General features: G+C 32.2%; 1 protein-coding gene across 1 annotated transcript in view; it reads right to left on the reverse strand.

Annotated features, from left to right (window-relative positions):
* Nucleotides 1-17,601, reverse strand: part of LOC146168086 (CUB and sushi domain-containing protein 1-like) — a 71,482-nt gene that overhangs the window by 14,081 nt on the left and 39,800 nt on the right. Inside the window, exons 37-55 of the mRNA XM_083386207.1 lie at nt 15,957-16,139; nt 15,456-15,638; nt 15,171-15,353; nt 13,004-13,186; nt 12,427-12,609; nt 12,067-12,249; nt 11,660-11,848; nt 10,903-11,085; nt 10,114-10,302; nt 9,665-9,847; nt 4,813-4,995; nt 4,296-4,478; nt 3,900-4,082; nt 2,530-2,712; nt 2,043-2,225; nt 1,535-1,717; nt 1,086-1,268; nt 580-762; nt 75-257 (exon numbers count right to left, since the gene is read on the reverse strand). Of these exons, the coding sequence (XP_083242333.1) occupies nt 75-257; nt 580-762; nt 1,086-1,268; nt 1,535-1,717; nt 2,043-2,225; nt 2,530-2,712; nt 3,900-4,082; nt 4,296-4,478; nt 4,813-4,995; nt 9,665-9,847; nt 10,114-10,302; nt 10,903-11,085; nt 11,660-11,848; nt 12,067-12,249; nt 12,427-12,609; nt 13,004-13,186; nt 15,171-15,353; nt 15,456-15,638; nt 15,957-16,139 (3,489 nt within the window). The remainder of the gene's footprint in view (nt 1-74; nt 258-579; nt 763-1,085; nt 1,269-1,534; nt 1,718-2,042; nt 2,226-2,529; nt 2,713-3,899; nt 4,083-4,295; nt 4,479-4,812; nt 4,996-9,664; nt 9,848-10,113; nt 10,303-10,902; nt 11,086-11,659; nt 11,849-12,066; nt 12,250-12,426; nt 12,610-13,003; nt 13,187-15,170; nt 15,354-15,455; nt 15,639-15,956; nt 16,140-17,601) is intronic.

Here is a 17,601-nt window from a genome sequence, read left to right on the forward strand (position 1 = left end):
AGTTCACGGACCCCCAAGGGGTCCATGGACCCCAGTTTAAGAACCCCAGGATTAAACTATGGTCTCTATATTACCTTGAATGCAAGTTGCAGAGAGGGTAGTGAATGTCCCATCACTTTGACAAGTTGCTGTACTAGTTCCATCCAATTTGTATCCATTATTACATGAATATGTCAACACATCATTAATGTCATATTGTAATGGATCATTGACTGGTGAATAAACTCCATTGGAAAGATCAGTAGGTTGAGTACAAACTGAAAGAATAAATTAAAAGAATGAAGCAATTTTATGAAACTCAAAACTAAAGCAAACAAACTAAACTGGAAGTATTTAAAAATGAGATTCTCAATAAAATATTTCACTTAAGAAGGTTTAATTAACCCATTCGTACAAACACTTAAAACAAAAATATTGACTCAAAAAACTCAATGCTTAGTTTTGCTCAATCAAAACAAGTTTAAAAATCCAATTTGGTTATAGGGTTGGAAAATAATTTCTTATAAGATTTGTATAAAACTACAAAATTGTTTGTGGTTAGCATACCATACAGTGATTAAACTATGATCTCTATATTACCTTGAATGCAAGTTGCAGCGAGTGTAGTGAATGTCCCATCACTTTGACAAGTAGCAGTACTAGTTCCATCCAATTTGTATCCATTATTACATGAATATGTCAACACATCATTAATGTCATATTGTAATGGATCATTGACTGGTGAATAAACTCCATTGGAAAGATCAGTAGGTTGAGTACAAACTGAAAGAAGAAATTAAAAGAATGAAGCTATTTTATGAAACTCAAAACTAAAGCAAACAAACTAAACTGGAAGTATTTAAAAATGAGATTCTCAATAAAATATTTCATTTAGGAAGGTTTAATTAACCCATTCGTACAAACACTTAAAACAAAAATATTGACTCAAAAAACTCAATGCTTAGTTTTGCTCAATCAAAACAAGTTTAAAAATCCAATTTGGTTATAGGGTTGGAAAATAATTTCTTATAAGATTGGTATAAAACCACCAAATTGTTTGTGGACATCATACCAGTACAGTAATTAAACTATGGTCTCAATATTACCTTGAGTGCAAGTTGCAGAGAGTGTAGTGAATGTCCCATCACTTTGACAAGTTACTGTACTAGTTCCATCCAACTTGTATCCATTATTACAAGAATATGTTAAAACATCATTAATGTCATATTGTAAGGGATCATTGACTGGTGAATAAACTCCATTTGAAAGATCAGTTGGTTGAGTACACACTAAAGACATAAAATTACATTGAAATTACTAATTGCAAAAAATCTAAATATAGAGTTGTAAATAATAAACAATTAATCAATGAAATAACAATTAAAAATGTACCATTTGAAAAGTAATTTATTAACTCAATAAAATTCAAAAAACAATTGGATAAACAAAAATTTAGCAGTAAATGTTCGCCCCAGAACAGAAATTATACAACAATATTTATTGATAAACTGGTTTCATACATAATTAAAAAAAACAAAAAACAATAAATAATTACCTTGTACACATGTGGCAGAAAGTGTAGTGAATGTCCCATCACTTTGACAAGTTACTGTACTAGTTCCATCCAATTTGTATCCATTATTACAGGAATATGTCAGAACATCATTAATGTCATATTGTAACGGATCATTGACTGGTGAATAAACTCCATTGGAAAGATCAGTAGGTTGAGTACAAACTGAAAGAACAAATTAAAAGAATTTAAAGAATAAAGCAGTTTTATGAAACCGAATAGCAAACAAAATAAACTGAAAGTATTTAGAAATGTGTTTCACAATGAAATACTTCAGAAACAGTACTTAATTAACCAATTCGTACAAATACTTAAAAAAATATTGACTCAGAAAAAACTGTATGCTTAGTTTTATACAATCGAAATAAATTAAAAAAATCCAATTTGGTTATAGAGTTAGAAACAAATTTATTATAAGATTTGTATAAAACTACAAAATTGTTTGTGGTTAGCATACCATACAGTGATTAAACTATGATCTCTATATTACCTTGAATGCAAGTTGCAGCGAGTGTAGTGAATGTCCCATCACTTTGACAAGTAGCAGTACTAGTTCCATCCAATTTGTATCCATTATTACATAAATATGTCAACACATCATTAATGTCATATTGTAATGGATCATTGACTGGTGAATAAACTCCATTGGAAAGATCAGTTGGTTGAGTACAGACTAAAAGCAGAAATTAAAAGAATAAATCAATTTCATGAAACTAAAAATCAAACAAGCTAAACTGGAAGTATTTAGAAATGAGATTCTCAATAAAATAGTTCACTTAGGAAGGTTTAATTAATCAATTCGTACAAATACTTGAAACAAAAATATGGACTCGGATAAACTCAATCCTTAGTTTTGTTCAATAGAAATAGGTTGAGAAATCCAATTTGGTTATAGGGTTGGAAACTAATTTCTTATATAAGATTTGTATAAAACCACAAAATTGTTTGTGGTTATCATACAATGGTCTCAATATTACCTTGAATGCAAGATGCAGAAAGTGTTGTAAATGTTCCATCACTTTGACAAGTTACTGTACTAGTTCCATCCAACTTGTATCCATTATTACAGGAATATGTCAAAACATCATTAATGTCATATTGTAAGGGATCATTGACTGGTGAATAAACTCCATTGGATAAATCAGTTGGTTGAGTGCAAACTGTATATAGAAAAAATCATAGAAAATACTAACTAACTAACTCATTACCAGTAGCAAATAAAATATTTATTCTTGATAAATGATAAACACAAATATCCCAGCTTGGGACTTATACAATGTATATGGCTTGTTGTGTTGGTGTATACACTTGCTTAACACCAGAGTGGTTATCACCGAGAAATGCAAATAGTGATAACACACTACTTGTAATTAAAACTGAAAGTCATCAAGAAAATGATGCTCATGACAGAATAGCACAGTTAGATTTTAGTGGTAACAAAATCCTGTTGCTATTAATGCAAGGACGGAATTTGACGACAATTCAGTTGCGTGGGTGCCTGCGTCTTAATATAACAAAAGTAACTCAGCAACAGCATGGAAACATTAAGGGCTTAGACAGAATCAACATCACGATAACCCAGTGGTTCCCAACCTTTTTAAGTTGCCAACCCTTTTAAAAAAAAATTCAAGCTTACGTACCCCTAAGTTTTTCAAGGCTAACCCTAACCAATAATTTTGGAAAACTATATTGCCGGAAGAACTTATTGTCTGACTGCAATTATAGAAAAGGCCATACCTAAATGGTTTTTACTCAATTTTTAAGAAAAGTGGGGCTTGTTTTTCTTTTAAAAACATTTTTTGAGCTTCTGTAATCATTAAAACTTTGCCTTAAAACGCTAATGTACTTCTAAATAATAAAATAAAACATGGGTTGCCAACAAATGGCTGTGTTCCACCTAAAAATTACATCTGATTTGCAGCTACTACTTCGCTTTAAAACATGATTAATTGTGACATAATAAATACTATGGTTCAACATGTAATCTTAACCTCTGAGATTTGGTAATTGTGATACTTGATCAACACAAACTTAAAATCACATTAAAAATCATATAAGCAAATATTTGATACATACAATGGCTTTATTTCATTTTTAGTGCCTACCAGGACACAAACTTAAATATTTTGTCAGATTTCAGTGTACTAACAGACCCCTGGTTAGGAACCATTGCCAAAACAAAATAAAAAAAAATAGTTTACCTACATATTGATAATGTAATTTTCAATAAATATTGATATTATAAAACAACTAATCAACAACAATTATTTGGCTTTCACTAAACAATTTTTACAACTAAATATTATGTTACTCTTAAAGACGAAAGATGCATTTTGTTAACACGAACCTTGAATGCATGTTGCAGAGAGTGATGAAAATGTACCAGTGTTCTGACAGACCACAGTGTTCGTTCCAACAAGACTGAACCCATCATTACATGTATATGTAATTACATCATTTACCTCATATTCTGATGAACTAATAATAGGAGAGTACACCCCGTTTTCAAGAGATGTTGGCATTGTGCAAACTAAAGATAGTATTTTGAATATTAGCAGACTGTTGTAGCTTTACATTAACAACATTAGCAGCAATTGTTTATCTTAATTGACAATATTGGCAGTTTAAAAAAAAATATTGGATATTGTCACTGTTGTTTATATATAGTACTACAATTAAATGGCGTTACCGGCAATCACACATATAACAATAGTCACATAAAATTGCATGTTGGGTACCTTACCTGGTACACATCTTGCGGTCAATGGGGTAAACTGGCCATCATCTTTACATGTAACAACACTGACACCATCTAATGTAAATCCATCATTACATGAATATGTGAGCACATCATTAATGCTGTATTCCAAAGGATTATTTACTGGTGTATAAACACCATTGGAAAGATCAGTGGGTTGTGTACAAACTGCCAAAAAGAATCAGTAAGGTTTTAGAGATTTTGTTTAGCATTATATGATAATAATATATAATTAATATGCATTATAAAAATATTTGGCACTGCCCAGTGCACTAACATATTAACAAAAACATTAAATAGCATGAAAGAGATACCTCAGTCATTACCAAGTTACCCCAAAATTTAATTTAACCACCCTGCATTCCATTGCACTCCATGGTGATGTTATTATTCATGTTAACGTTTTTATATCATGTTTTAGTTGTATTCTAATCAAATTGTGCATATATAGATATATATATGTGTGTAAAATGTATTGATTCTGCATTAGCAGTAGACATACCTTGAATGCAAGTTGAAGAGAGGGTAGTGAATGTCCCATCGCTTTGGCAAGTTACTGTACTAGTTCCATCCAATTTGTATCCGTTATTACAGGAATATGTCAACACATCATTAATGTCATATTGTAAGGGACCATTGACTGGCGAATAAACTCCATTGGTTAAATCAGTTGGTTGGGTGCAAACTAAAAAGTAATCATCAGGGAAAAATTAGTCTTTAAACCTGTGTTATTGTTATCACAAACTGAATTAAATATGTTGGTTCACATACCGCATGTAGCGGTCACCAACAAATAAAAACACAATAACGTTACTGGTTCGGAACAAATTTAAAATTTAAACAGCAAACTTATTCAAAAATTTGAGACTAAAAAATATATTATAATTTTGCTTTTGTATTAAAGCCAACATACAGCGTGTTTACTTCCTAGCAATATGTAAACACTTGTGAATATCATGGCTATATACCAGTGTTTTCCAGACTATGGTAAGATTGTTAATGATCTGTTTTAATTTACCAAAAAAATAGAACATGAAATCCCACATGCTATTTAATTTTGAGTTATTGTTGATTGGTGTATTGGGTTCTTTTGTGATGTAATAGTGTGCCCTGTTTAAATAATTTATGGTTTACAAGCTAGTTACTGGTGTGCCGCGGCAAAGCCAGGGCTTTTACATTTAAGTTAAAAATAAGAAAAAAATAGCTTTATTTGACTAGGCAGAACTACAGATCATACGCTGTGAAATATGCCATTACCTACTAAATCTAATACAATCCACTACATAATAGCACCCGATCCATCAGAATTAGTGTAGTTCTAAGCAAAAGGGTCTGTGACAATTAGGGCATCCAAGGGCATAAAAGTCTGACTTTTAAACCTTGAAGTCGTGGCAATACACTAATTGGAATTGGACCTTTAGGTAAACTCTTGGCAAAGATAAGTTGAAAATATTTGCTGAAAGTTACAAAAGATAAAAGAAAAAAATGTGAGATAGAATTAATAATACTTGACCTACCTGAACCCGACGCTAAACCGAACCCTAACCCAAATAATGTGCGTTAATATAATAATTATTTGAACGCTGGAGAAAAAGCCCAAACTCTAGTGGACATAAAATTATTTTTCGTCCAGGGTATATAGGATAGTTACGTCACCCATTGATGTATTGGGACCTAAAGCGTTTATGTAATTATTAAATCAACGCACATTATTTTGGTTAGGGTGCTGGTTAGTGTTTGGGTTTGGGTGTGTCAATTATTAAACTTAATCTTCTTATGCAGATTTGTTAAGCCAAATTAGCGCATTGTTTAAGACCTCAAAGTCTAAAAGTCAGACTTTTTGATTCTTTAAATGCCCTTATTGTCGTAGACCTTTTTTGCTTAGAACTGCACTAATATATAACGGGTAGGATGATAATTGACACGCCAGGTTGCTTGTGGCCGTATTGCACATAATAAAAGTTTTTTGTATTTTTCATATTACTGCTGGGCAAAGCTGTAATTTTATGTTCAGGTTAGTTTCAAAGTTCGAGAAATGTGCCCAGAACAAGCAGCATTTTAACAAAAAAGGGATTCTAAAGCAATATTGTGATGAGCTATCCGATATGGGTTTTTGAAATGTGGCAATGAAAAGGAACCCAAACCACTATGTGTGATTTATGGCGAACAGCACCTAAACACCTAAAAACTAAACATGCCAGTCTTGCCAGCAAACGTAAAGAATACTTTTAGAGACTTTGTAGTCAAAATACACAGCAAAAGTAAATTATGAAGACATCTTGTACAGTCTCAAAAGATGCATTAAAAGCTAGTTTTGATATTGTGCCATAAGTTGGGCGCTAGAAAATCCTATTGGTAAAACACTATTAAAACCTTAAAGACATGTCCAAGGATATTCTTGATTCTTTAATTAGAAAGCAAATCCTATCTAAAACATTTTCAGTAACAATAGGCCAAGATAAAAGATTTTCTTCTTGCATAAAACATGAAAATCCAGCAATACAAATACCACATTCTTGCATACACATGAAAGTGCTGATGATTAAAATGTTGATGATTAAAATGTAGCTTTAAATTCGCTAATATTTACAAAACTCTGTAAAGAAATGGGATCCGAACACCAGGCTGGCAAAGTCTTGCTAGCCTTCTGGTGACAAGCATTTTTGCCTAAATTCTTTGGTTTTTGGTCGCGCCCCGAATGTACCTTGCCATGTTTTTGCGATAAACAAGGCTATTAATAAGTAAATTAGACAACAAAACGTTGCGCCGCAGGCGCAAAATTTTTTGTAACATTAAGTCATTAACAAATACATAAGGGGCATGTGAAGGTACAACCTGGGGTCTTGGGGTGTACTGCTTTTCTTACTCTAAAACTGTTATAAGATAAGCTATTTTCAGGTGAACTTGTGTAAAAACAGGCAGCTCAAAACCAGATCGAAAAGCACGAACAAAAATATTCTTTGGATATTTTAGGTTAAATTTCCAATTTCTATTGCTCGAAATAATGATATTTATAATAAAATTTAATAGAAATTATCACTGTCACAGTGCAACATGGCACATTGCGATATAGTATGCATATTACCTCTGGAAGAGTAAGAGCAAAACCAACCAAAAATGCGCGTTTATTTTTTATTTTTTGCATTTCCGTATTTAAAACAACCAAAAATATACTCTAGGCCAGTGGTCTCCAACCTTTTTGATAAGCGACCCCAATTTAAATACATTAAAATCTGACTTAACATTACAACCCCATTTTTGTTTTCATATATAATACTGCTGGAATTAAGCAACACAAGAGAATATGGGTAAATTATACACATTTTCAAAGAACTGTGGCTACACATGTGCACCAAAATGATTTATTTTAGAAAGTTTTATTTGAATTATGAATTTGAATTTAGCTCACGAACGAACACAAAAATTTCAATTTGTTTCAGCACTAAATTGCATTTAGTGTGATGGTTGCGCCTGCATATAGTGTCCACCAGTTCTGGAAAACGTGACTCCACTTTGCATATGTAATGCTCTACAGGCGATTTACGATGTTTCATTTTTAATAAGCCCATTGCGCTGAATGTCATTAGACCATTTGGTTGAAAATGGAATGAGTAGTCAACTCACAAAATTGGACAAAGTCAGATAAATTAATTGCATCGAAGCCCAAAAGTAAATATTTATTTGCTGAAATCTTGGTAACCTATAGCTCAGTGTTCTTAAACTTTTTTTAGCCGACCCCGAACAAAATTGAGTTTTGTTTGGTTGCATTGGTTAAACTGTAAAGTAGGAGACATTTTCGCATTGGGCACACAACAAATTGCTCGTGCTCAACACATTGATTTTTATCAAGCTGATTTTGACACATGTGTTGTGAGGGAATATACTCTACAGTTGTAAGGCTGTGATGTCAAGCGGAAATAAAAATGGCAAGCGCAAAAATTTAGCATTGCGTTGTTCAAAAAATGGGATGTACAATGGCAATATTGCAAAAACATTATAGATTTGCGCAAAAAAGTTTTAGTTCCCCGGTTGCTAGCCTGTTATCACTTATGAAATATGGATAAAAAATAGTTAAAATTAAATGGACAAAAAGATCCTTTGTGGACAGCGATGTATGTGTTGCTTTTTCAAATATTAAGCCAAATACACCCCGTCTGTGCTCTTAAGAACAAGCACAAGTATCGCACTACCTAAAATCTTGAATGGTACAAAAATTGTCATGTATTAAGCATTGTGAATAGAACTTTTCGTGATTTAGTCAACAGTTGTGCCTCCAAATTTGTAAAACCCGACAGGTGTGCCGCACATGAAAAAATGTGTTGCGGAGCATTGGTCTAGTAGTCTATTAATACAACATAGTATGTACGTCAAGTCAGTTTAGTTATAAGTTGGTTATATTGTAGCACTTTAGTAAGGTAAGTCAACATTTGATTAGTTTTGTTCAATACTCACAAGCCTTGAATACACTGCCAAAATAATGGTATAACAAAGCTTATACAGGAGTTCATCGCTAATGAGCACGAAGGAGAAACTCTATCACAGTGTTTAGATTGTATGAAGACCCTTTATAAAGAAGCAATGAAACCTAACCCATTTTTTTTGCATTCACGTAATTAAAACAGCCAAACATATAGTTTAAGCCTTAGGCGGAGAAGCATGGCCTGGTACAACTTCGATATTTCCAAGGGAATGTCATACCTGCCTACATAACAGGAATGGTAACTATCGTGATTGCTTTTACAACTCAATATAGAAGTACTTGCCAAATCAAAGTAAAACTACAGTACTTTTTAAAATAATAAACAATCTATATGCCTAACAATAGCTTTTCCTCACAAAACAACATACTTCGCACTTTCAGAACTTTTGTCAGAATGGCACAACAAAATTTATTCCTGCCAATTGTAGTGGAAAAAAATACTGTTTTGTGTTTTTATTAATATTCCCCATTTTTAATTGTTTTACCTAAGTGCTTCAAGTATTGATTTAATGGTATTCATTAAACAGATGGACTTTTCGTGTTATGTTGTGAATTCTGGAGTTTTCTATATGTAGGTGGTACGATGATTTCGTCAAACAAAAAAACAAGTACGCTAGTAGATAAAGTTTGGGAACCACTGCAATATAATGTAGCATTCGTATTTATCAATTTAATCAATTTTGTATATCATAAAAAAATAATTCCAAACATAATTTATTTAAAATATCAGGCATTTAAATAATTTTTGAATCATTACAAATCCCTAAACAAAATGTTACGAATTTTAGCTAATCAATATTTAAGCTACATTAAATAGCACTTTGAGATAAGCTTGTTTAACTTTACAACTAATTTAAGAAATCTTCCATGTTACCTTGTACACATGTCGCCAAAAGTGAAGTGAACTTTCCATCACTTTGACAAGTTACTGTACTAGTCCCATCCAATTTATATCCAGTATTACAGGAATATGTCAGCACGTCATTAATATCATATTGTAAAGGTTGGTTGACAGGTAAATAGAAACCATTGGAAAGATCTAAAGGCTGGAGGCAGACTGAAATGCATTTATAAAGATTAATGATGGCACAAGTTACACAGTACACACATCATGTGTAGTAAAATATTTTTATATTATTATATGCTACTTACAGTGCCTAGTCTATAATTTGACTAATATTTTTTATATTACAATGTTAGCAAACAGACATTGACTAACATGGTATATTTGTTTTAGCATCACAACAAAAATGTAAAAATACAGTACAATTGGGACTCAATTATTGTATTTATGGCTAATAAAAAAACAAAAAATGCATTTACCTTGAATGCAAACTGCAGTGAAATCTGTAAATAGACCATCACTTTGACAAGTTATAAAACTTGCACCATCCAGTTTATATCCATCATTGCATGTGTAAGTTAAAATTTCATCTACGAAATATGTCAAAGGATTTCGCTCAGGAGAAAACATACCATTCTCAAGGATACTTGGATTTTCACATTGAACAACTATAACAATAAATAGCTATACTAAAAATGCTGTTAGGCAAGGATTTTAATAAACAAAACAACAGAAAAGTGAAAGTCAGGGTTATATATTCTAAAAAAATTTGTTTGTTTATTTTGTTAAAAAATGTTTGTGAAATCGTGGGGGTCCACGGGAGTGTTTCTGGGGTCACTTTTATGTTCTTGTTTTTAAATTTGAAATAAAAGATTCCACCAGGTAAAAAAGTTTGAGAACCACTGTTATACTATAATTCTTAGCCCTAGAGCAAACCAAACTAAGTAGAAGACCTACCAACTAGAAATTAATTTTAGTTTAAATGTAGAAGACTAATTTTACTCCTTTCACAGCGTTTTGTGTGAAAAATAAACATTTCTAGCAACTTTCCTTAGATATGCATTACGAAAATTTTGTGTTACTTTTACCAACTCATAGGTAATCATGTTTGGTAGATTGTATTTTTTTTAGTAGTCAGGCTCTATATGTATATTTTTTTTTAAATGCATAGAGTGGATACACTTTTTGGAGCGCATTATGTGGCTCACCAGTTGCACTTTAGTCATCCTTGCTCTTTACCGTCCTATAAGTATTATTTAATAACCTACCTGGCAAACAAGTTGCAAGCAAAGAAGAAAATATCCCACTATTTTGGCAGGTAATAGTGTTATCACCACTAATTTCATATCCATTATGACAAGAATAAGTTACAACATCATTTATGTCATAAAGAGATGGAATGTTGGTCGGTGAATAGTCGCCATTTGTCAACATTGGAGGATTGACACAAACTGTAAAAGTTTTAGACAAAATATTACAATAAACAGAAACATGGCCATATTGCTACACAGAAATTATGTTTCAATAGCATCTGTAACATGGCTAAGCATATAAGCTCAAAACCAAGTGTTATGATTTGTGGATGTTCCAATTGGATGACAAAACGAATTTAGGAACTTATTTATTAATAGGTTTTTATAAAGGGCATAGACGCTTTCCATAAAAACTTTTCACTTGACAATCGTTTTATTTAGAAGAACAAACGGCAGTTATTGCCCTTCACCTGAATCAATGTGAAGGCATCACAATACTTTATTAGACTCAGTGTATGTGCTGTGTTACAATGCTACATGTTTAAAGTAAGTAAAACTAATAGGAAGAGGACTTTGTTGTACATAACTTTTTTGTATTAATTCAAAACAAAAAACAATTATACACAATAAGGGTTTTTGCCACCAAAAGTAAATGGTATAACAACCTAAACTAGGGCCATAACCCACTCTTCATGGTTTCTTTAATTTAAAACACAACTAAATTGTGTTTAAACTTAATTGTATGCCAAAATTGCATTATTGGAGACTTTACCTAAAACACAAGTTGCTGTTAAAGTAGTAAATTCTCCAGTATCTTGGCAGGTTATTAAATTTGTACCATCCAACCTATATCCATCATTACAAGAGTATGTAACAACATCATTTACATTATATATTGATGGGTCTTTTGTAGGTGAAAACTTTCCATTTAGCAATGCACTGGGTTCAGGACAGGATATAACTATAAAAATAAAAAAGAGATTGGGTAAAATATCACTTAAAGTTTTTAAAACTAAAATGAACACCATATGAGACACTTGACTTTATTTGGGAAGCATATGCAAGTAGTTTAATCTGCTGATGACATCACAACATCGATTAGCAAAAAAATCTAAATGTCATGAAATATCTCCAAATTTTTATTCATGCATTTGAAATAAAAAGCGTGCTTTGTCATACCTAGAATACAAGTGGCATCAAGCATTGAAAAACTGCCATCATTTTGGCAAGTAACACTGCTGGGACCATCCAAGTTATATCCATCATTACATGAATATGTCAGCATATCGTTGATGTTGTATTGAAGAGGATTATTTATAGGTGTGTAAACCCCATTTAAAAGATCAGCAGGCTGAGTGCAAACTAAAGCAAAAAGTTTGTATTTATTTTTTAAATAGAAACAGAGGCTGCAGTGAAATAAAGATAAAAAATAAAACACCATACCGAAGTAGGTAGGAGCATAAAAATGGAACAACAAACATGTCATTTATTATGAAATTATAGTACAAGATTTTGGTTAAAACAAAACGATTTTCATACCTAAAACACAAGTCGCCATCAAGCTTGAAAACTGTCCATCATTTTGGCAAGAAACTGTATTTGAGCCATCCAATTTGTATCCATTATTACAGGAATATGTCAATACAGCATTAATATCATATTGTAACGGAACATTTACAGGTGAATAAATTCCATTGGAAAGATCAGTAGGTTGAGTGCAAACTAAAAAACGAAACGTAAAAACTGAATATTTGTATCCATATACAGCTAACATGTACTAAAAATTGCATTGAGTTGGTGTACAATACTATAGTCCATGTTTAAGATAAACAGAACAAAAAGTAAAAAATAATAAAGATCTTTATTTTAATTTTATCAATATATATCAATTCTCCTACAACTAGAAATATATACAATGAAACTTTTTGACAATGATGGTAATGTGAGTTCAGTGAAAATCACTTGACAATTGTATGTTATACCACTAAAATATAAAAACAACTAGGCATTTGCTATATACCTTTTATTTCAATGTTTTATATAGCAAAAGAATCAAAGAGTTTAATAAATTGATTTAAATATTAGGAACAGCTTCAAAGTTTTAATGTTTTTTTACCTTGAACACACATAGCAGAAAGTGCTGTGAATGTCCCATCACTTTGACAAGTTACTGTACTAATGCCATCCAATCTATATCCATTTTTACATGAATATGTGAGAATAGCATCAATGTCATATTGTAAAGGATTAGTAACTGGTAAATAAACTCCATTCGAAAGATCAGCAGGCTCTGTACAAACTGCATATAAAAAAACAAAAGCTTCGCATTTAAAATAAAAGTAAGAATGAAAGTGGTGATCATGCTTTATGTACATAAAAACACATAAATTGTTAAAAAAAAATTGGGGAACTATAGACTAATAAAAAGATAAATATTTAACATGTATGAAAATTTGAGGTTTTCAACCTATACCTTTGCTGCTTGCCTTGCTTAGGAATGTTTAGTACAGTAGTTCTAACTCCCCTGACAACTGTTTAGATCAGGATTGGGCAATTTTTTTTACTGCAGGCCGGACCAGGTCGAAAATAGGATCGCAAAAACATGCAATATGATGTCATACTATAACGCTTGAAAACAAGTAGGCTAAAAGTCTGTTATTATGTGAGAGTTGTGCATAAATGTACAAGTCAATTTGAAAAACAGGAGACAAGGGATCGCTCAAAGCTTGGTAAATCAGCTATTTGGTAGAATTTAAACTTTAGTTGAGATTTAAGGGTGACATGATGCTTTGAGCACAGATAAAATATATCCATTCCTTGATATGTTGGATTTTAGCAAGTTGTAGGAGCGTTAACCCAACAGCTCAAAGTTAAAATATGTGAAAAATTTGCACTAAAAAAATAACAATGATTTTTTTTGCTTTTTGAGACTTTAAGTTGCCGATGTGTTTTTTGTGATGTAATGGAATTATTGCAAAGATGGTATGAATCGGGAGAAACGCAAACATGGCATTAACTAAATTAGGTTGACAAAATATTAATCGGTAAGAGGTTTGAAAACGGCTGTTATACTAAGGGTCGTTCATATATTAAATACGGAATCCTTGCTATCAATTAACAAATTAAGTTTGACAAATTTTCGTTTACAAAAGTGTCACAGTGCAGAAGGCAACATTTGTCTGCAAAGATGCAAAAAACATGTGGAACTTACGAAAAAGACAAAAACAGTTAGCGGGAAATGTAAAATCAGTTTCTGTTTTAGTTTTTAAAACAGGAAAAAAATGGAATTTGGTGGGGACATAGATCAGTCCCTGGAAAGAGAGTATATATATATATGTTTTAATCCAATATGTAGAAAGTTGCCCTGGTTTGTATTTTAAGAAAGATGCGATGCGAGCCAGATAAATTGCTTGGAAGAATGGAGCAGGCAGTATTCCGTCCAGGTCTGGTTTACATGATTCACGGCCCAGTATAAAACGAAAGGCAATCAACCAAACAAAAAGGTCATTTTTAAACAAAAAATTATCCACAAAATAAGGCCGGTCATTTTGCTTAGTAACTACAGTACAGTTTTTGAATTAAATTGACCTCTAAAACAATCTTTAACTGAGAATACACATTTTTTAAATCCTGTAAATCAGAAAAATACCAAGAAATATATTTCTAAAAATAGAAATGTGACAATTTGTCACCTCAAGGATATTTTCGTAGACATGACAGTTATTTTTATTAAGGAATACGGAACCCTACAATTATATAAATATGAACCTCACAGTAATGCAAACTTAAAATATAGCTGAAATTCAATTGCAAGTAGAAATATTATAAAGAATCAGAAGAGCCTATTTGTGGCATTCAACAAAAATAACACTTCTTTTATTTATAGTCTTATTTTTCCCCAATAAAACTTGAAATATTCCAAACAAATTATTGTCACTTTTATTGTTTCTTTATTATCTTTGACACTCGCTTTTGAGCTCGTAGCTGTGTGCGAGATTAAACCACCATTTTGGCTATCCTTTATTCCCGTATGTTATGTCCAACACGTATAGGTGCATAAAAAGCACATGCAAAAATACATTTTTTATTTTTTTAAGAGCATCACTGACTCGCAGTCACAATAAAACTGCTTCATAAACCCTTATGGGACCCCAGGTTGAGCACAATTGATTTATTGTGACAAAAAAACAATATTATATTAGGGTATATTTATTACAAAATATTTACATGAGTTCAAATCACTAAATTAGCATTTACTACAAACCAATCTATCTCTAAATTACCTTTTTTGCAAGTGGCGGAAAAGGTTGAAAACTGACCATTACTTAAACAAGTTACTGTACTTAGACCATCCAACTTGTAACCAACATCACAAGAATAAGTTAGTATGTCATTAATGTTGTATTGTAAAGGATTATTTATTGGCGAATAAATCCCATTAGAAAGATTAGGAGGTTGAGTACAAACTGAAACATAACAATAAAAAAGCTTATTGAATAAAACTTCCATCATTCTAAATTACTTCTACAAAAAAGTATACACATTACATGCATAACTAAAGGACTCACCTTGCAAACAAACAGCAGAAAGAGTAGAAAATTGGCCATTACTTTGGCATATTGCCGTATTTAAACCATCTAATTTATATCCTGTATTACAAGAATATGTAAGAACATCATGAACATTATATTGCAGCGGGTCATTTACAGGTGAATAAATTCCATTGACAAGATCTGGTGGCTTAATGCAATCTAAACAATAAAAATAATTTATACATTCCATAAAATATATTTAATTAGTGGTACATAATAAAGCACATTTATATATGAATTATACGAAGCGAAACCCATTGATAAGTAACCTCTTAAAAGATACAAATATGTTCTTTAAAGATATTCTGGTTACTGTGCGGCAATTTAGAAAAAAATTAATCCAACGCTGATATAGTAAACTTAATTTATTTTGTCAAACACCCCTGATTTCAATTTTTTCTTAAATTGTCAAAAATCAATATTTTACTGTTTTAATAAGTATGAAAGGTTTTTAGAGTTAAGCAGTATAAACACTACCTTTAGCACACGTTGCAGACAGCACGTCAAATTTTCCATCACTTTGGCAAGTTACTGTATTTGTGCCATCCAAATTATATCCATCATTGCACGAATATGTCAGCACATCATTAATATTGTATTGCAAGGGATCATTTACAGGTGAGTAAAATCCATTAACAATATCAGTAGGCTGAAGGCATACTATAAAGACAAATTACAAGTATTTACTTTAAACAAATTGAACAAATTTAATGTCTCTTGGTTTACATATAAGTAAATAACCCTGCACTACATGTTATAATTCGATGTCCAAGATTATCTCATTAACGCAAAAGTCCATATATTAACGATACAGCTAATACCAATATATATTGTAGATCTCTTAATCATGATAAGTGGGGATTTTAATAGGAAAGATTTTTTTTGAAAAAGCTAATTATTTAATTTGGGCAAATTAATTTGTTTTCTAAAGATGGCCTTTGCCGTCTGACTTGTAACTGTATCATGGACTCGACAGAGTCAGGTAATTGGCTCAACTCAAACTTGGGACTCAAGTAAGACTACCGTCCGATGTGCGCTTGAACAGTCAAAAGTTCAGAACAGATAAGGCTGTAAATCGTAAAGGTTGAATACCATAGGGTGAAATATTTTTAACCATACTTATGTTGGTTTGTGAGTTGCATTACATCCCTCGTAAATTGCTGTGCATGCACTCTATATTAGTTAAGGGGAGAGGTAGAATACAGGCTATGGGACTCAAATCTTGGAACTTACTGAGTATTGTATTACCACGTTCACGGCGATGCGACCCATCAGTGGGTTATGCTTAAAATTTAGCTACTGCATTGTGACCCACCGGTGGGTTGTACGAAAAAAATTACTGTTTTTTGCACGTTCACGGCGATGCGATGTTAATTGCGCCTCAAATCGTTTTGAGGGTTTATAATATGGTAATCATAAAGTTAAACTTTAAAACTTAACATATTCGGCTTTCTTAACATATTCAGATTTATGTTTATTATGTTAATTGGGTTTATTGGTTCAAAATTATGTGCGGGTACTATTTTTTTGCTATAAAATAGTGTGAAGTTAAGTTCCCCCCTGGCATGCGTGCCAAAAGTGGCCCGCAAGATGATTTTTCAGAGCACGCCACATGATTCGGCAGTGTTCGTGTCACAAATTAGTGTCTTGCAACAGTTCTATTAACATTATTTTTTGTGGGCGTTAAACTTGTTGTTTACGACTAACCAGGGCTGCGGAGTCGGTTGAAAGTAACCCGAGTCGGACTCCGGCCAAAAAAATAAAACCGAGTCCGACTCCGGTCAAATGTGCGATTTTGTCGAGTCCCTAGCCGACCCTGACTCTGTATTTCCGCCAATTTACGAAACTTGGAACATATTCCACCTTTACAGTTTCCAGTTGGCGGCCATATCAGTTTAAAAATTAAAAACGGATACGTGATTTGACCCACCGGTGAACAAATGATTAAACTGTCTGAAATCACTCCTTAAAGCGAAGAAAACATGTTGAAGAAATTTGGCGGGAAAGCTCTGGCGGCAGCTAGCGTTACAGAAAGGTAAAGGTAATCGCACCACAAGAAAACAACGAAAATTCGGGATTGCAGCGAACGTTTTAAACCAACTCTGCCTTCCTGGTTTAAACT

Source organism: Ascidiella aspersa, chromosome 1 (assembly GCF_963924565.1).
Source record: "Ascidiella aspersa chromosome 1, kaAscAspe10.2, whole genome shotgun sequence".
In the NCBI taxonomy this organism is placed as follows: domain Eukaryota; kingdom Metazoa; phylum Chordata; class Ascidiacea; order Phlebobranchia; family Ascidiidae; genus Ascidiella; species Ascidiella aspersa.